Raw genomic sequence first — 21,337 nt, 5'->3', positions numbered from 1 at the left:
CAGCAGATGGTGATGCAGATTCTGTTAATTATAACTATACTGTAATGATTAGCTGTAAGAAACCCTGCAAAATATATTTGTAGGAGCCATAATATAACTGATTGAATAATTGGATCAGCTCTCATTGGGTTAATTCATGGCAAGTTCTTTAAATAGGAACCGGTCGTCTGGTCAGGTGGTCCGCCCAGTTCACATATGTTTAATGGACATTGGCAACTGGCAAGTTTGTCTCGGACTGTGATTCATCAGACATGGTGATCAGTGTGTCAATTAGGTCATCTGTGTTGAGGCAACTCAGTTGGCTTAGCTTCTACAATATCTATGTCCCAACTTTCCCTTGTCCCTTGAAAATAGCATGTCAGTTTATGAATATCAGCCAGTAGGTATATTTCTCATAGACGACATATTGATGGTATAACTTAATTATTAATAATTAATATCAGTGCATTTTGTTTGAGTGTAGCAGTGCCAGGACCCTGGAACCTGAGTAGAATGGAGCAGTTATTAAAGCAGCATTAATAGATTTTTGATTTTCCTGAGGCCAGGGGATCAAACTAAAAACCTAAAACTGACTCGCCTGAAAAAGTTGTTTTGGCAAATGTTTTAGAAAACAGTTGCATATTTCCACATGCAGCAGACACTGAGCATTCATTTGAAGTTGTGTTTCTGGCCATCGTATGCATATATGTCTGATGTTCCATCTCCTGTTAGCTCTGCTTTGGTTTCCACAAAGTCTTTCTGTCATATGAAAAAAAAAAAAATCTGGCTCTTATCTCGCTACATGGTCCACAGTGTTCACCAACTAGTCACTAACTTTGTCTGCTGTTAAATGCTGGTAGGTGTACAGAGCTTTTTCACCAACATCTGCCTGAAAGTAAACTGATAATTCTCTGTAGACTCATCAATATTATTATTACACATGGTCATTTGATCCATTACAAAAATGTTGATGTGTGTGCAGCTTTAAAGTTACATATGCTTTTCCTGCTATGTCTGCTGTCAGCAAGGTCGATGTATTGTTGTATTTGTACATTGGCTGCCAAAATCCAGCATCAGTCAGGGTCTAATCTATGCACATGCTCAAACTTTTGTTTACATATCTTCTTACCATGTGTGCATAGGCATAGGCAGATACAATACACAGAGGCATGCCTGCAGTCAGGTACAAGGCCAGATGACACTGCCACATGGAGCTTTGTGTACACAGTGAGAGCACGTAACAGCAAAACACAACAGCACAAAGTTACTTTCCGTGAAATAGAATTTGAAGAGGTAAAACACCAAATCCACAAACTGCACCAGGAAACCGCCGTATGAACCCCCTGTAGTCAATTGGTTTTGTTAAGGGGGTATGTGGGCTGACTTTATGCATCAAACGTAACCTCAGAATTGAGCTGGTGGGAATAAGTTGTCTTTAAATCTGCATTATTTTGCTGATCAGTTTTAGAAAAAAAATGAATTCATATATATCCGCGCTGCACTACCAGCTGCTTGGCAACAGCAATTGATATGTGAACACAGTGAAGGGAAGCAACGTTGGAGACTGTCAGGAATGAAGAAAACAAGACGCTCCACTGAATAATGTTTCATGGGTTTCTCAAGAGTTGATGAGTTGTGAGAACTTAGCAGAGTGTAGCAGCCATACTCTGTATAAACTCTGGAACAGAGGGAGATGGAAAAACAGAGCATGGGCATGTCTGGGAAGTAAGATAACTTGTAAATATATACTGCAAATGGGGCTAAAGTGTGATGCATTTTTAAATGAAAAATCTATTACTATTTTCTATATTTTTCATAGCTGACCAGATATCTCCTTGCACATGTTCTGACAGTGGTTTAAGGGATTTAACCATTTACTGGGTTAAAGAGATATTTGACTCACTTTGTGGTGCAACAGCATATTAGGGGCATTGTAGATAAAAAAATAATAATAATAAAAAAAAAAAATTTGGGGGAGATTTGTAATAATAATAAACAATTGTAATGTATATTTTCAAAGATTATTAATGTGTTTTTCTTGTAAATCTGTGAGTTTTTTCCTTGTATGTTTACAACTTCTAATCTCAGAGATTATCCAGGGTTTTTCTTGGAATATTATCAACCCTCCTGACTCTGTAATCTTTATAAAAAAAAAGAAAAAGTTTTTACCCACAGTGGCCCTAATGCGCTGTCATAGGTTCCTGATGTTGATGCACATATGCAAATGCATTAAAGAGTTATTTCTTTTATGGGCAAATATCAGAACTAAGTACTTCATTTAACATGCACTCCTTAAAAGTTGTCATTAAAGAAATATCTTTGGGCAAATAGACATATTTTGTCCAAGAAGCCTCGTAAGTAATCCTGTCAGTTTTTATATACACACTCGCACACATTAAACCTGTCTTCATTGTTGAAACTATAGACAGGGCAGTTCAGAGGTAATATGTGTCCTTGTTACAAATAGTGGACCCTTTGTCACATTTTCTGTAGGACATGTTTTAGAGCTGGAATCACTAAACAGTCCTCAGTCTTTTAAATTACAAGTCCTTTTATGGTTCCTTTATTGTGGACCACCAGTCCCCTGCTAATGTTTACAACCTTACCTGTAACACTGGGGTCTGCATTACTTAGAGTAGGGCATGACGGAGACATTAAGAGATAGAATATCTGTCTGTGTGGTAAACAACAGTGTGTCTAAGAAGGAGAAGAGTGGTTTCAGATAGAAGTATGGGCCTATTTTTCTCTGCCATCGTTTCGTTCACATGTATCAAACCAGATCTAAAAATAAATGCACGATGGCATGGAAAAAGGCAGACTGTAAATTACCTTGCCATTCAAGGCAGTTACTTTGGAGTTCAGTAATGTTCAGTTTGAGTAAAGCACCTCCTGAAAGCTGCTATACACAAGTATGCAGTCACGGTGTATACCCACCTCTTGGTAGAGGGGTTTACTGAATATATACCTGATATAGCCAGATATATGTATCATTGTCTGTCTCACAGAGCAAGGCTGCAGCCAATCATGTTACAATCTTTCGTGTAATCTATGATGTTAACTGCTTTGGTACCCTGACTTAAGCATTCAAGGCAATGCTTACATCCAGGCTGTGTACTTCCCCTGGGAGAAGCGCTGTCTTTAGGATAATCTTAAGGATTTTAAGTGTAAACAAAAGTTGTCATCGTTCCCTAACCTAAGTTTCATGGAAGGGTTTAAAATGTATGTGTAAAGGTTAAATACTAGTAGCAGGCTAATTGTGCTCATGTGCAATCACAAAATTGAAGCAGACAGTATACCCACCTACCAAGACACCACCACAGCACTGACTATAGGTGAATTAAACCCAGACTTCTGACCACAGACTGGAAAGTAACACATGACTGTTGCAACAATGGAGTATGGAGAAAATGAGAGGCCATGAGTGTAATTATGTTATGATTTGCCATAATCACTGAATAATTATCTTGTGATTTTGACCTAACAAGCTTGTTGGTTAGATGTTCAAAGTTTTGTGTGGCATGCTGTCCCATCTTATTCTAATAGTTTATTTGATGGAGACATAAAACAGCAAATCTATATCATTTAAACAACAATTAGATAAAATTAAATTCATATGAGCAAGTCAGGTTTTTTTTATCTTATACCCTACTCAACATCAGCACTAACATTTTTGCAATATTGCAAATATTTCATAGTCATCTCAGAAAGGCTGAAAATGTCCAACTTGACTGCAGTTTTTGTCATTTCCCCCAACCTAAGCTGGCTACTCTCGTCTGCATTCCAGTCAGGGTGTTTCAAATGAGCCTAATCTCTGCCTGATATTGCCTTATGTCACCGCTCACATTTGACATTAGCAGATAACAACATAAGTTATTACAGCCTACTGCTGCTGCAACCAATCGACAAGCCTGCTGTAATATGCCTGAAGTATTCCTATAAGGATTCATGCTGTCCTGTAGTAATCAAAAGTTAGTTTAAAATGACTTTAGATTACACAAAAAGCAATCCCTATCAGGGATTTTCACGTCTGAGGACGATTACTACATGACAGTCTTATCTAATGATCGTGAAAAGACAGATTTTGATTACATAGAGATCATTGTAGTCACAAGAAAACAAGCTGCTTATTCTTTGATAATCAGTACAAAATAATACCAATAATTACAGTCATGACCTCTGTGCTCCTCTGTACTCTGTTGTTGCTGTGACAGGTGTTACTTTTCCCGGCCTGCTTCAGACTTCAGAAGTAGACGTGGGTGGTGTAGGCAAAGTTAATATTGCACTAATTATCACAGTGGTGGTAATTAGTGCAATAGCAGCAGTCTCACTATCGATATGTGAAGATATTTACGGAGATATTTAAAACATTGATAAAAAGTCAAACTCATGCAGAGAAAATCGATATATCGTGTATATATACAGATATAAAGGGCATTGGAAGGAATTTCCAGAGCCAATTTGTAGTTTTGGCATTCCATTCATTGATTTGTCTTTGGCTATAATTGGCGAATGAAACTCGGACTCATTTGTTGTTAGCCATTCTTTTACCAGCACATTTAGCTCCATTAAAACACAGCACAGTAATAATGACTATTAACAAAGCTGAAGTACAAACAGCCATACTTTCCATTAGGGCTGGACAATAATTAAATATTGTCATTCAACAACTTTCAAGTCCAACTTAAAAACAAAACAAAAAAAATTCATGGATGTTCATTCTTGACTTTGAGAACAGTTTGAGTAACAATCAGTAATTACAATTCTTTTGGGGGGGTTTGAAAATGCAGGTCTAAGATTGAGGTTGTTGTGCAGATTGTAAAGCCCTTTGAGGTGAATTTGTGATAACAGGTTATATAAATGAATAATTGACTTGCCGTGTTGACAAGGATACAGCATTTTAACCAATCATGCTGACTAAAGGCTTTTTAATATATCTTTTCTTTTTGCTCTGCCTGTGTGTGAAGGACGGAACACAAAGTGAATTTTAGAGGTGGCGTGAATCCATACCAACACAATGGGAATATGTATGTGATTAGATGCACGATTGAAGACACGTCTGTGGGAATTAAAAATGTTTTAACTTGAGTAGAAATGTCACACTTATCCTCACGCTTTATGAATCTAGAGTCTGTGCAGTTGATACATTGGCTGTTTGGGGCGAGTGAACATGGATTGCATAAACATTCAGAAAATTTGCTTCACTCTGTCTCAACAGAGAGGGGAACAGTTCATAAACACCAGTTTGATGTCTGTTTTTGCCACTCTGTGATATATATGGATTTTGGAAATATATTTTTATTAATATCACAGTGAGATTTCAACCATATCCCCAGCCTTACTTTACATGATAAAAGTAGCCAGGGTCCAGTTACATGTGATACTGAACGTAATGAGGGTCTTTCAAACATCAAGAGAGAATTTAAAATGTAATCCTCCAAAAAATGAAAAAGAAAAATGTATCAGTTGGCTCCACACGAGGAAGATCGATTGTCAGAACTGCAGTTAGAAACTAGAAGAAATGGCTTGGTCCATTTCCTCCCTTATATTTGCAAATGGAAAAGAGCACATGACTCACTCAGTTCTCTTTAGACTGTTATTGCTATGAATTTGTGATCAGTACGACCTCAGGTTAAGTAATATCACTTAATGAAATTATTGGTAGAGCTATGCATTGTTATTGTGGATGGCACAGTAATTTATACTGTAAGCAAAGGTTAATCTAGTTTAATTTACGTTCATGACTTGCCAGTATAGAACAACAGATAAACTGAAGATGATATTGCTTTTGCAAAACAAGCAGGTGTTGCTTGGGCACAATGAGCATTTTCCACCTTCTATTTGCAGGAGTGCTTTTTCCATTAAGGTACAGCAACACAGTGAGGAAGCACAAATGAAAATGTCTGAGTAAATCGATTCTGCCTCCTACATGTTCAGAATGTTTATTAATTCCTACCAATATTTGCCCAGAGCTTGAAAACGGGTGACTCCTTTAGTCCCTTACATTTTAGTTCATTGAACCACTAACCACACAGACACAACTGTGCTAGAAATTTTATCACCTGTTATTACTTTGATTGTGACCATCGACTATATATAAAGGTGGATGACGCCGCTCCACTTCCTCCCACTATACAAAATGAAGCCAAAATGTTACAGGTACTGGCAACTTGCGCTTTTGATGTAATTTGGAGCCAGAGTCTGCGCAGTAGTAATCAGGCTTGGAGCCGTGGTATTGAGGTCTCACCCCCAGCTGAATCAATCACGTGCATCAATATCATCAAATAACTATCAAATAACTAAATAAAACCAAACTCATAAGAAAAAATTACACTTTAACATACATTAGGGTGATAAGAACTACCTCAAATGAAACCATCTTTGGGAAAAATATATTTGACGTGTACTTGTGTGCTAACATTGAGGGGGCGGGGTTTATGACTGATTGATTTATACTGCAGCCAGCAGCCGGGGGCAATCGAGATGTTATGTCTTCATTTTCTGTCATGTCGTCAATCTTTATATGTCTGTGATTTAAACATGTAATATATTTTGACATATTTCTTGTACTGCCTCCTCGTTTTGTGCATAAAATGAGGAATGCTGCATTTGTCGCGGGTAGAGACGCTCAGTTCCCCTGCATTATATTGAGCGCCCCGAGCCTCAAGATCAGGTATGCACACATCAATGAAATTTGCAGAGCATTGTAATTAATTTTAGACAGTCCTTTAAAACGTTTATTGCCCTATGTGTCTATGATTGTGACCTGCATCGCACCATCATAAACAGGGCTGTAGTTTTTAACTCATTTACATTCAAGGGCTGTGGTAGTTTGTTTATCTTCACCAAGACTGGATTCCTTTATGTGAAGGCCAAATTGTCAATATGGTAGGAGCCCATTTTCAGTGCAGCATTGCTCCAGTTTGTTTATGGGAAACAAAATGTTTCCACTCACACAAGTCTTGTAGGGATAATAAATACATAGCAATAACCGAATTTCTTAACTAAAGTTCCATGTTTTTTGTTTTTGCTGTGCTTTTGCTTTGACATGAGATAGCTTCCAGTCTTGAATTACTGTTCTTAATAAAATTAATCTTAGAGAGATTGGTTGTGCCTCTGAGCTTAACACTGGCTCCTTTTTTTTCATCATTAAACCCATTTAGTTTGCTCTTGGTACATATTGTGCTCTGCCTTGTGTTGTCCCTTTCATTTGTGCTTTAACAACCATGGCCAATACAATTATGTTTCAGAAGCCTTTAATTTGTGTTTAATGCTAAATCCAGAATATCCCTTTATTTCACACAAGGGTTTTACATGGATGGTAATATTGTGTGCTTTTATTCCTATTGTTATCGCTTGTGTGTTACATATTGTACAGCATCATCGGTGCTGCCTTTCAAGATGTCAGCTAAAATATATGTTCGGTAATACATAGTAGGTCAATGGCCCTCAAACACTTCCGTACTCCAGTCTTACAGTGCCGTGACCAGAAATGGAGACACCATCACCAACAGGCTTTCAGAAAGTTTATTTCTATGCACTGTGGTAGTCTGAAGTTGCAGAACATGCTGCAGTTACAGATAGAAAGCTGTTAGATGACGTGATGGCCCGCGGTCGGTGGCCGACAGAAGGTCACACCTCTGCCATAAGAGTAACAGACCGCTCCAGCATTCCCCAGCCTTCTCTGTGTGTAACCATCTGAGCTGACATTTGAATTTTTGCCTTGTACATTGATGCATGGAGTGATTTTAGGTGAATGTTTGACTGTATTTATTTATTTTAATGACATGTGCAACTACAGCTTCATATGTGTGTGATATTTGTCATAATGCATGATTGGATTCCACCACTTGTTTCATGCTTAGAGTTGTCGCTGTTCTCTAAAACCTAAAAAAAATCTAGAGCTGAAACTAACAATTATTTTTATTATTGACTGATTTGCCAGTTACTTCATTAATTCATTTTACAATTGTTTTTTATATAAAATGTCAGAACACAGTGAAAAATGCACAGCATGGTTTCCAAAAGCTCAAGTTGACATACTCATATTGCTTTCTCTGTCCTATCAGCAATTCAAAACCCATGGGTGGTCATTTTAATGTCAAAGAAGTCTAAGGAAACCAGAAAATATTCACATTTGAGAAGCTGGGAGCTCGAGAATTTTTCGTATTTTATGTTGTATTTTTCCTGCAACTAATTGATAAATTGACTAATGGTTTCAGCTCTAAAAAGATTTTGAATAAACATGAAAGCACGTAAGCTGTGTATTATTATTATTTCAGCTTTCAGCTGTGTCTTTATGAAATGTATTATCTTATGATTCAACAACCCGTGCTGCCTATTTTTAATTATTAGTTTGAATCTCTCTCTGTTCTGGTAACAGATTTCAAAGGGTATAGCCAAAGGGAAAGCCATTGCATTGACAAGGGAGCACAGTATCTGCCCTTTTGAAAACTCATTGGATCATAATTATTTTTGTCTCCCTCTACTGGGTCCTGCTAAGGTCTTATTACACACCAGTTAAACAACTGATTTTCCAGACCATCAAATAGACAGTCATATCTGCTGCAATGCATGAAACTGTTGAATGTCTGGAATGTAAATAGTTAAAAAATTACATAGTATGCTGCTAGTGAACAAACAGTTGACTGTTATAACTGATTATGTTTGTAAGACATACTTGATACACATTAACAAAGAACAAAACAGTTAGATGCATATTTCCCATGCTCCACAATAAATAAATAAATATTTAAAGCTTGTTATTCATCAGATCTATGTCTAAACACAGATGATAACCTGCCTTTGTTAAACCTTAAGCCTTTGATCATTAGCTTCTTAAATAGATCAAAGCTTGCATACATTGGTTCATGATGAATCTGTTTTCTCATTTTAGTGTAAACTGAAATAAAATCAAGCCCTTTGCTACCTTGGGCCAGTCTGTTGCCATGGCAGTCGTCTGTGAGGTATGCTCCTATGCTCTTATCACGAATTGCATTACTCTTATGTTCAGCCCAATTACCCGACTCCTCTAACAAGCTTTAAGGTGCAACAGCACTCTTCCTGGGGTTAACATGTGGTGCAATGCAAACCTCAGCCCTATCCCATAGTATCTCTATGTGCCACACAGTGGCTCACCAACATTTGATTGAACATGTTGACCTCAAAATGACATCTCATTACCCTGCTGATCAATATATCGGAGTAGTGCATATAACAACATACTGAAGGAGGCACTCTTCACTCAAGAGAATCAATATGTGAGGATAGGCACAATAAGATATTTTCTTCTCCCGGAATATTTCAAGAGAAAAGTCATGTAGAGGCGTTTGTCCTGGCATTGGTATTTAAACCAGTCTCAAGGTCATCCTAAATCGTATTTCCACTTTAAGATGTGTTTCAGTAATGTTTAATCTTCAAGTATCACAGTTAATCATTCTGTAATTCATCTACTAGACATTTAGATGTTTTCTTCACTCATTTCATTGTGGAGAGAGAAACCAAAATTAGCACTTCTGTTGGTGTAAGTGCATTTATCTCACTCTATCCTAAAGTCATATTATGCTTATTTTCAGGTTCATAATTTTATTTCGTGGTTGTATTAGAACAGGTTTACATGGTTTCATTTTCAAAAAAACACCATATTTCTGTCACACTGCACATTGCTGCAGCACCTCTATGCACCCTTGGCTCCTGAGTGACATTGGTCCCCCATGCCGAGGCCCATCTTACTTCCTGACTGGCATCACAAAGATCGTGATTAGAGTAGCACCAGGTGGCGGTCCAGTATGCAATTTGTGGGTTATATTTATTAGGCCAGCTTGTCAGTCTTAAATGTTAAATACTAATCTAATTCATAATCTAAAGCATGACAGAAAATAGAGATTACAAAGTTACCTGGTTAGAAAATTAACATTGTAATTATTTACATTTCCATGCAGTTTGTAGCATCCAGTAAGCTGCTTTGTAAAATGATGTGCTCTTCTTCATTCATTAAATTAATTTGCTCTTGCGCATTTTGTGCTAAACTTACGTTTCCTGTGTAGACTTGTTTGGGGACTGATCCACAATTTGACCACTCTAACGAGTTCCAATTTATTAGCCTTCCTTTGTGTTTTGAGGGAGATGCTTGTTATTACTATACTCTCCTCTGAGACTCATTATGGCTGTGGAACTGGAGGATATAAAATAATGGTTTCGCTTGGGACATGATTGTTACCAGAAACACATGTTTTGAATGTAAAGCTTCCTCACCTTTGTGTGTTTGTTTTGTTTTGTTTTGTTAAGGTGCTGGGCTGTTGCAGCGTGGACACTAAAATGCCAAGTGTGTATTCATATTCACACCCTTCAAAAGTGCCAAAGTGACTGTTGTCATGGATATCCAAATGTGACTCTGGCTGAGTTCAGAGTTTGGTGTAATTCAAAATTACAATGGTTCTCATTTATTAATGGGTTTGATTGGAAGCCTACATGCCACCTGTGGATTTTAATGGAGAGCAATCGAAAGTGGGCATTGTGTTAAGAGCATTGCCAGAAATGCACTGTAGGTGTTGTGAATGTGCTCACTCAGCTTGCACTCCTGTTAACATTGAGAAACTGCCATGAATCAGTGTCTGTATCACCACCATGCCAATCTTTACATTCGCAGTGGTTTCAACAATAGCACAATAAATGAGCACTAAAACTCCTACTAAGTGAGCTGAAGGGGTTATGGGGAGGACATTGACAGAACCGCAAACATGCAAGAGATAGTGAAACACAATCACACAGTTAGCACAGCACTGAATTCTGGCTGTATTGTTATCTGTAATTGTAATGACCTTACCTGAAATGTGTTGTTCTGATACGTGCGAGGAGGAGTGGTGACTCATCTAGTTTGCATTTTCTGTAACTGTGCTTATCTCAAAGTGTCTCTATTCTGCAGCACAGTTCGTACCTTCCTGTCTCCCGTCTCTGCCTCTGCATCTGCGGATTAGTAAACCTTTGCTGGTGCTGATTCACCCTTTGTCCAATACAACACAATCCACAGCTCATACTATTTTGATCAGAACATTCTTGGTATGATGTCACTCAAACAAGCAAAAAAACATCATATTATTTAGCACAAGTGTATACTTAATGTCTGTATGTGTATGTTCTGTGTTTGTTTTCATCTGTTGCGTCAATATAAGCTCAAACAGACCCATCTCAGCTCCACTGGCTGTAAATGCAGATGTGTTGAGTAGCTTTGTTTTGAAAATTTCTCACATAAAAGAACTGTTTATTAGTGATTATTGGGTGCCTCAGAAAACAGTAATTACTAAAATAATAGTGTCCTCTTTGAATTTAACAAATGCAGCAGTCAGATAATTTATTTACCCCAGGAAGCGAAGGGAATCTGTCTCTCTTCCTCATCCCCTCTTTGTTTCATCTCCATCTTCTTCTCTGTCTCTGCCTCTCTCTTATGTCTGCCGATAAAGTCTATTAGGAGTCTCTATGTATGACAGCCACGGGGGAACATTCCTTTTTGAAGACACTTCACACTGAACACTTAAAACAGTAATTGTTATTAAGCAACTGCTGCTTTGGTAGCTGAACTAGCTCTCCCTAATGGCTGGTTTTAGGCTACATGTTCCGCAGATGTAGTCTCTTGATAATGCTGCTGCTGTTGAGATTCTTTTGAAATGCCTGCCTCGCTGTTTACTCTACAAGCTGATGCCGTATGGTAACTGTGACGTCCAGTCAAGATCATGTTAAGACGCTCTTGCAAAAACATTAAAGTCTTCATACGTCAGTGTAGGGCTCGGCCCAGAGCCGACGGAGATTCATTTCTCTTCAGTGGATCGTGGGAAGGCTCTCTGCAGACAAGTCAATGTCTCACTCACTCTGCTTAGTCAGGCCTAACACGCCCGAGGCAGATCACTCTCTGCTTGCATATAAATTAAAGCAGATAGCCTTGTTCGTGCTTTATTATCTGCTTTGCTGCTGAGTGCTGTTTCAAACTTCTCACTGCGAGGTGGTGCTTATTTCACAGAGGCTAATGACGGAAGTGTCGACCTCATTCGCACTCTTCAAGCTGAGGATGAGTAACGACCACCGTCATGAATTTATGGGAAGCGCTGCAAATGAATGATCAGGGATTCACTGTCTTTCTGCTTTTATTACATTTCCAAAGCAACACCTTTGTTTACACTCGGTACATAAGGCACTGTGCATGTGTATGCCACATTTTGAAAAGAATGAACAAAATGTGACTCACACTGGATCGTACCAAAGGCTCTGTTTTTCAGCTAGGTTATTTTTTTTGGTATTTGCTCAAGTCAGGGCATGATCACTGGCTTATAGTTTTTATCTACTCCAGCATATTGGATTTGAAATAAAACAATAACTATGAGGTTAAAGTGCTGACTTTCAGTTTTAAGAGTATTTAAGGGTGTTCACATCCATATTTGGTGGAAAGTGTAGGACTAGTTTCTTTTTTATACATGGTCCCTCAATTTTAGGACAATGCAGCTTAACCGTGACCCCAAACGAGCAGCAGAAGCTATCGGGGAGGTTTTCAGTGCCAAGTATTTTAAAATTCCGGACAGGGCAAGTCAGTACTTGGGTGAAGAACAGACTGAAGGGAAATCCCCTAAAATAATTAAGAAGGGAATATGGCTGCAGCACAGCATAACAAGTAAAGATACTAAGTGACTGGTGATACCCCTAGAGAGTTAAGTCAGGCATTGACTGACGAAGCTTAATTTGGTCCCCCAGAAACTGGTGAATCGTGTTTAAGAAGGGCTTGAGTTCTTACAATTTTCATCTAATATGGGTACAAACAACCTCAAATTAGAGACCCTAAACACCCATTCACACAGGTATTTTCACTTATGTTGCCTGATTCGACCTCTTGTCAGGACCATGTGGGTACAAACAAGGCTTTATTTACATCTCTCTCACTATTTCCTGTTAGTTTTGCTTCACCTGTTAGGATGGGACAATTTACCAAGTTCTGATTGGTCCATAGAGTTGCAATTCCAAGCATAGCTCCAACCAGCTTCAACCTTAGTTGAAGTATAATCAGCCTGCTTACTTAAAAACACCTGCGTGTGTGTGTGTGTGTGTGTGTGTGTGTGTGTGTGTGTGTGTGTGTGTGTGTGTGTGTGTGTGTGTGTGTGTGTGTGTGTGTGTGTGTGAGTGTGAAAGTCAGAGAGTGTGTGTGCCTATGTACGTGTGCTTCAGTGAGTAATTCAGTGAGTAAATGAGTCTGTGAGCGTGTGTGTGCATTAGTGTGAAAAAGACAGTATATGTGGTCTGTGTGTGTGGTGTGTGTCCATTTTGCTTTAGACTGTATGTGTGTGTGTGTGCTGTCAAAGGATACACAGCAGAGAGAGAGAGAGAGAGAGAGAGAGAGAGAGAGACAGATAGGAAGGAGTATGTGAGAGGTTGAAAATCTGAAGGGGGAAATAATTAGACCAACACTTGAGACAGTGGAGAGCGAAAGAGCACAAAAAAGTCAGAGAGAATGATGAAGAAAATCAGACGAACCGCCAGGAACCAAAAACATGCACAACAGAGGACAAACATATGTGAAAAGGAAATTAAGCGCCAAGGACTGGTAAAAAAAACAACAAAAAAACACCACTACGTATACAGTGCATTTGTCTCTTCATCTCATCTTCCTTCGTTCTTTCTCTTTCTGACTCACACGCTGTCCTATTTAGAGCAGAATGTGGTTTCAAGACAGAAAGAAAGAAAACCCAGCAAAGACTTAAATCTTTTGGTCTTCGTTGGTACAGGCATTTATGCAATGTAAACGTCTGATTACAGGTAATCTGTCGCTTGTTTTTGAGGACTAACTAAACGAAGTGGCATCGGTCGAGGAATGTTGTGTTAGCGTAAATGGAACAGGAATATGCATGCTAAAAACTGCTTACTGGAGCTTGGTTTGGAATTAAAAATACCTGCAGGGCTCCGTACAAACCAATTTGGAGATGTGACAACTCTTGCCTTCTCTTGTGAGTTGAATATGGACTATTTTGCCTAACACAATAACTACATCATACCTACAGTCATTAGAAAGTGGCGTTACAGATTTACATTACTCAGTTGGACAAAGAGCATCAAACAAATTGCATCAAAATCTTTAAGCCATCAGATTCTGCGACCTGATTAGGAGCTTCAGCTATATTACAACTGCAAATATTTTATAATATTTACTCTATTTTGAAAGAAGCTGTTGGCATAAATGGTGCTACTGAAATAATTAGATAGAAATTCATAGATACAGAGAGGGTCAAAACTGTTGGTAGCTTTGACAGCAGAAACTATTGTAATGTGAATTGGTACGTCATCTGTCAATATCTGGTGAAGACTCGTGTAGTTACCCTCTAGTGTCATAGAATCTCTTGGATCATAATAGTGACTGAAATCACAGCTATTAAAATTGGTAAAGCTAAATACAATGGAGGCACCATGTTTGGTAACAGTTAACAAAATAGAAGCCAAATGGTTAAGTTTTTGCAGTAGCAAACTTTCTAAACTAGCTAAAATTTCTAATTAGGTCGTGGAATGTCGTGGGTCACAGAAATTTAATTTATACATGTGCTCTGTACTATTGAGTAGGCTAGGTACCAGCTAAACCACTGCTGCTAATGTTGTGACATGATTTAATTTATATTTACACCATGTTTATGTCTGTATCCTTGTAGGCACTCTAGCTACACCCACCGAGCCATCATGGACGACAGTACATCCACCCAATCCTTCCCCAACCACCACCACCATCGCCATAACACATCCTTTCACCTCACTTTGCCCAGCCTTCAAAGCCCCGAACTGGGATTCCCCTCCTCTCAGTCTGCCCTGGATCCTCTGGAGCAATATGGAAGTAGAGGGGAAGAATCCACAACCTCCTTCCCAAATTCAAGCACCTCTTCTGGGGGAAGGGGGGGGAGCAGTGGGGGTGACAGAGGCTTGCTAAACACAATTGGTAGCGTTTTGGACAGAGACGCTAACTTGGGAGGCCAGCTTGATGGAGAAAGTGAGTTGGGGAGCCATTTTGTTGACACTTGGTATGGTGGCAGCAAAAAAGAGGACACTTGTGAGGATGGGGAGAGTTGTGAAAGCCCTGCAGACAATTTTTATAATAAAGGTGATTGCTACAGTAACCCTAATGATGTTTTTTACATTATGAATTGTGGCAGTGAGGAAGGACTCAGGCGTAAACTCAGAGCAAACTATAATAATTATGCAAATGTTAGCTGTGAAGCTAAAAACGAAACCGTTTACAATAGGGAGGCTAATGTTAGCCACTTTACTAAGCAAAGTACTTCCTACAACAGAAGTGTGGCAGGAAGCTTTAGCGACAGCAGTATAGAATATTGTAGGACCGATTCAAGAGTGAGTGACAATTATTTAGGAAGAGAAGAAGATTATGGATCCAGCTGTGGCTCAGGTGAGGATCAGCTTCAATCAGCAGAGGCTGAAGGACCCTGGCTCAACATCTCTCCCTCGAGTCAGACAGGAGAGGGCAGGTGGAGAGGAACAGCAGACACCCACGCTTTGGCCTCAGGGTTCCTATCGCAGCGATCGGCTCTCAGCATCAGCAGCGGGAAGTACACTCAGAAACTGGACTCCTTCTCTGAGGCTTTCCTCTCCCAGCGAAAGAGAAGAATCCCTGTGATTTCCAGTGGGGATTCCTCCGGACAGATCTGGGAATTTGGGGGAGGGAGAGGAGGAAGCCCTGGATTGATCAAGTCGAGGCACAGCTGTGCTTTTGATTCAGACTCCTACCTGCCTCCCTCCTCCTCTTCTTCACCCGCTCACCCCTCTCTCCCATCTTTCCCCTCTCCTCCCACATCGTCCCACCTCATGTCTTCAGTTCTTAGTCCTCCGCCCACACCTCTACCAGCTCCTTCCCACTCACCCTCCAAAATGGACTCTCCCATTGCATTCGGGGGCACAGGACATTCAGTGTCCCAGGGGGGAGAGTCACCTGGCACGCTCCAGTTTTTTGCTTCCCGCCTTCAGTCTCTCCCACCCGTCCATTCCTCTGGGATGATATGGAAGTTTCCACTGCTGTCACACTGTTTTCCACAGTCGTCAGGCGATCCCAGCAGCAATGAGGGCAACCTGTTATCTTCTCATGGTAGCGACTATGGCAACGTCACAGGTAAGGGATTGTGTGTGCATTTTTCTGAATGAAAGTCCAATAGTAAGAAAAGAAATTTTAAAAATGGATAAAAGTTCATCCAGAGTCTGTCATAACAGTTCTGAGAAAGAAAAACAGAACTGTATAAAAAAGACTAGACTACTAAACATGAAATAATTTAAATTGTCTTTATTTCCCTCCTTACCAAAAATAAACCACAGGTTAATACCCACATGCAAATTTACGGGACATGTGGGTTTTTGTTGGTGAGCTTTTGAAATTTCCAACTTCCTGTATGCAAATTACATTTTCACTTTTCACATTTTCAGTTATGAAACCATTTGTAACATCTTGTGACATCTTTTGTACTCTTTCACACCACAGGTAAAATGACACGTTCACCTAGAACAATTGAATTCATATGTGGGTTGTCACAATAATTAGTTAGTGTTTCCAAATAACAAACAGATACTGACAACATCATGACAATACCATGACTTTACCCTCTTTTCTGATGTTCGTGTCCTGACCCCTCGCATTTTTCCAGCCTCACACGACGTCCTTCAGTCTCCAGAGTTGCCATTCCTCATGTCCTCTTCCCACCGCTCATCCCTCCACCCACCGAGAGCTCTCTGTTCCTCCAATGCTACGTCCCCACATACCTCCTTCCATCTTCCTACTCCTACTCACCTTCCCAGCCAAAATTTTGAGGCAGCAGAAAAGATAGCCCCTTTCATGGTGACGCAGAAAGTGAAGAATGGACCGGCCAACCTGAACCAATCACAGCTACAGGTACAGTATGGCAACTCTGCTATTTTTGAGCAGAGGGTACAATTTTAAAGAAGCAAATTTAAGCAGTTTTGTGTACATTCAAGAGAAGAAAATATTCTGTTGATGCATATCCTCTAGCTGGCTTAATATAATTTTAGCCACACAAAATTATGTTACTTGGCTTTATTACCAAATAACTACTTGGTGTTTAGTAATAATTTGCAAATGTTAGCATGCTGACATGCAAAACTAAGATGGTGAACATGGAAAACATACGTAAAATCAGCGTGTTAGCATTGTCATTTAGAGGACGTTAGCATGCTGACTGTAGCGTTTAGCTCAAAGCACCACTCCCAGACCAGCTATCCTGAAGGCAAGCAACATAGAAAAGAGCGATCCCAGAAAGTAGAACAAAAATCTTCAGGTAGCTAAATACTAAACCATTGCATATATTTTTCTTTGAATTTCCCCCTCATTTGTTTTTCAAGTTTAAGTTTTTCACATTACTGACCAGTACCGCTTCACCTTGGATCCCACAATGCCTTTTTTCATGTCCCACGGAAAATGAATGGGGTTGAACAATGCTTTGCTTTGCACCATGTTCAATGGGTCTGTACTGTTTTCTCTTTATTAGTCAGGAGGGACAATTCTGTTAACCTTTTGAATCACACTCGTTTTTTTCCCGCTAAATTTTCAAAAAGTCTGCTTCTGATTGGCGAGTATTTGTTGCCTCTGTTGGTTAAAGTTAGGGGTTAGGGTTAGCCAATCAGAGCAGAGCCCTGATGCAAAGCTAGAGTCCATGAAGTGAGAGTTCAAAATGAAAAATTTTGCAGAAAGAATTCATAACTCGCTTTTTTAGTAAAATAAATAAATAAACATTGTGACTGTGTATTAATCAGACAAGGACAGGATTAACAAAATAAATGTTTTTTTCCCTGTGAACAGCAACAAGACTCCCCGATCTACACTGGAACTCCATTTCCCAGTATCCTTCACTCAAGCAGGGGTCAAAAGAGGGGCCGCTACACTCCTCGACCCCTCCTCAATCCTGTACGCAGGGGGAATGGGCTGTACTCCTCCCTTCTGTCTCTCCATCAGGAGGAAACAACATGTAGAGAAGAGGACGAAGAGTGCGGTGTGTTACCGTAAGTAAAATGCTGAAGGAACTTATGCTTTGGGATTCGTTAGTCTATGACCTTTTCAGTTGCATGATGTCTCAAAATAAAGTAAGTCTTCTTCTTCCTAAATCATGGTGAAGAGTTTGGCCATGGCCCAAGGAACGAGTGATTTGTTTTTTGTTGTAGATCTAGATTCATGTGCAGGTCCAAGACTGTTTATGAAAACATTTCTCACTGCAAGACAGGACACTGAATGAAAAGAAAATCTTTTTACTTGAGATGTCTTTAAAGTGAGGACATGACAGTAATGTCTCCAACTAAAATATGTACATATATTTTAGGATGTGGTGCATCTCTGGGAATGATTAATCAATTTGGATCTGAAATAAACTGTTTTTAAAATATGGCTTTCCAAAAAAAAGTGGACTCTTGGCTCAACTTGCCCCATATGAGAGGATAAGTTGAGCCACATAGGGGTCAGGACATCAATGTCATTTCATCATGCAAACTCAAACGCCAGGTCCCAACATTCAATTGGACTTAGATAGTGAAACATTGCAGCTATGTCTGCTTGTTGTTTTATATCAATGTATTGCTTTACAGTCATCCTGTTTATCATCATGTCCCGTGCCACCTGATGAATTGACTTCCCATTTTTGTACCTCTCCCACTGCTCTGTCCAAACCCACAATAGGAGTTAAAGCCTGGTGGTTTCTGGTCTAAAATGTCACATCATTTCGGTGATGCATAAGAATGAAATGTAAAATTACAGTAAAATAGCTGGCTCAACTTCCCCCAGATCCTTTGGCTCAAATTACCCCATCCCTGCCATTTTAACAAAATTGTGTCATCCCACAGTTTAAGGGTAACTTCATGCTAACAGTATAGCCTCATATTGTAACTTCCTAAAGCATTAACACATGTATAAGATTTTGTCAAACCTGTCTACAATAGTTCAGCCAGATCAACAGTTCTATCTTAAATGTGCTCTCCCCTACACATACAGATTAAACAGATCTGTAATTAAAAATGCGCATTTAAAAGAATATGCAGGCTTAGAGAGGGTATTATTACTTAGGTTCTCCCTTTCACTTCACTTCTTTCCTTCTCTACAGGCATATCAACTTAGGTCATGATTTCCAGGCACAGCTTCCCTCGTGCTTTGTGGACAGCAAGGGTTCAGGGTTATGGTCACCAGAGGAGGAATCCCCTAGAGAACAGCTGCTGTGGAAACCGTGGGACAGTCTTGAGGAGAGCACCAACTTACAAGACCATGGTAAAGAACATACCAACATGCCACAGCTTTTCAACTCAAACTTATTTTTTTAGACCTGCTTGGAGTAATAATTACACAGAAAAGGATAGTAAATTCTCAGTTCTTCAAAATTACAAGCAACCGATAAGTTCAGTAGTCAGAGTTACAGTGAACAGATGGAAGATAAATCAGATATTTTAAAATGAGCTGTATGCTTGACATAGACCCATTCAATTCACAGTGCTAACTGCTGAAATCTTTTGTGTGCATGCGCAGTGGAAAAGCTGTTGTCCATGTGTAGTTCCAGCTGCATACCAGGAGGGGGCAGTAACACAGAGCTGGCTCTGCACTGTCTGCACTACTGTCAGGGGAACGCAATGGTAAGCAGTGAAGAGGAGTACTAATACTGTCTTTCTTAATAATAATAATAATTATAATTATAATAATAATTTGCTTATTCCTCATTCATTCATTTATTATGCACTCATTCCATCATTTTCATCCATCCATCGTGACTTCCTTCCATGCATCTTTCCCCACCCACTCATTCCTTGTCATTTCTTTTTCTTTCTTTCTTACTTTTCTTTCTCACTCATTCATATCCAGTGAATTCTCTTCTGAACCATTGCATGCCTCATCTGTCTTTTCTCTGCATCCTACACCCCTCTCTTCTGTGCAGGCCACGCTGGAGATGCTGTTGTTCTCACAGCCTTCACCAACAGGAGACTACCACTACTCTGGTAACCTTTGACCTTTGCCCACACACAACTCGTGGGTTTCCTACGTCTGTTAAGGGATAATTCCAAAATGATCACCCGATGTTCAGATAACTCTTTGGCTTGGTTACGGATATTTAACATGAGCTGACTCTAACCCTGTCATGTTTTTGAAGTGAATTCAAATCAAAGTTGTCAACTTTTAGCAGGGTGACGTGGTGAAGTAAAATAAACTAAAATGTGCTGCAGTGAAGGAAGTTCAGTGTTTCTCAACAACAGTCAAAATGTTAGACAGCAAAGGAGTAACCATTCCCACTGAACGTACAATGGTAGCCTTTGTTGAAGCCCAAACTCCACGCAGTTCTCTCTCTCTCTCTCTCTCTCTCTCTCTCTCTCTCCCTCTCTCTCTGGTTCATTTAAATCCACCAAGAACCACATAAAGTACAGAGTAAACATTGTTCTGCACAGTAGTGTCCACTTAGCTGCCCCCCTGACAACAGCTTAACAACATTTAGATGTCTAAAATGTCTAAAAACCCACCCTCCAGCTATTAAACATGGTACACATGGTACACGCAAGTTTTATTGTTAAAGCTGATGGTCATTACAATCCACAGTGACAGGCAGATTCATCATCCGCCACTGGTTTTGTCAGTTATTTTCTAAAGAGTTCCTGCAGGACTTTTCCCAACAGTGGATGCATTACTTGCAGCACTCTGCAGGATGACCAGTTGGTATTTGTTTTTTAATTGTTTCCCATGTCCTGTTTGCCCCTCACCCTCCTCTCTCTCGCTGTAGGTAGTGACTTTTGGACCAACAGTGAAAAGAGTCTCTTCACTGCAGCCCTGGGAACTTATGGAAAAGAATTTTCACTCATACAGAAAATGGTAGAAGCCTTACTCATGCATTGCTAATTATATGAGCCGCATTCTTTCAATGGTTACCTTCACAGTGTGTTCCCTTTCTGCAGCTATTAAAATGACTGCATGTTGCAACTTGATCCACAAAATAAGCACTGAATAAAAAGCTGGAGCTCAGTTTACAGTGTGTCACTGAATGTATCAGCTTGATTATGTTTTCTGAGATATGTTGAATGTATTTGGAACCAAGCTCAGGTAGCCATGGAAAGAGTCATTTTTGACTGCTAGGTATTCATTATGTGTGTGTTTGCATGTGTATGCTGCAGGTTAGGACTAAGACCGTGGGCCAGTGTGTTGAATTTTACTACCTGAGCAAGAGGCTCCTGGACAAGCAGAAGAAACAGGAGGAGGAGAACAGAAACGGGGAGATGGAGCAGCAGAAAACTGTAAGAAATACCTTAAAAAGAAGCAGTTGCGGATTTAGTGTTAAAATCTTTTTGTGTCTTGTCAAGATTTCCCAGCTGA

The 21,337-nt window shown here is 39.6% G+C and overlaps 1 protein-coding gene across 1 annotated transcript in view; it reads left to right on the top strand.

The window, feature by feature from the left end:
• LOC123972468 overlaps positions 1-21,337 on the top strand; it is a 61,213-nt gene that overhangs the window by 4,412 nt on the left and 35,464 nt on the right. The window contains exons 2-10 of the mRNA XM_046051982.1: positions 14,566-14,570; positions 14,652-16,114; positions 16,641-16,885; positions 17,810-18,009; positions 19,098-19,258; positions 19,514-19,617; positions 19,917-19,977; positions 20,751-20,839; positions 21,139-21,297. Coding sequence (XP_045907938.1) covers positions 14,566-14,570; positions 14,652-16,114; positions 16,641-16,885; positions 17,810-18,009; positions 19,098-19,258; positions 19,514-19,617; positions 19,917-19,977; positions 20,751-20,839; positions 21,139-21,297 — 2,487 coding nt within the window. The remainder of the gene's footprint in view (positions 1-14,565; positions 14,571-14,651; positions 16,115-16,640; positions 16,886-17,809; positions 18,010-19,097; positions 19,259-19,513; positions 19,618-19,916; positions 19,978-20,750; positions 20,840-21,138; positions 21,298-21,337) is intronic.

This window comes from Micropterus dolomieu, linkage group LG06 (assembly GCF_021292245.1).
Source record: "Micropterus dolomieu isolate WLL.071019.BEF.003 ecotype Adirondacks linkage group LG06, ASM2129224v1, whole genome shotgun sequence".
Classification (NCBI taxonomy): domain Eukaryota; kingdom Metazoa; phylum Chordata; class Actinopteri; order Centrarchiformes; family Centrarchidae; genus Micropterus; species Micropterus dolomieu.
This window is presented reverse-complemented; position numbering and strand designations above follow the sequence as displayed.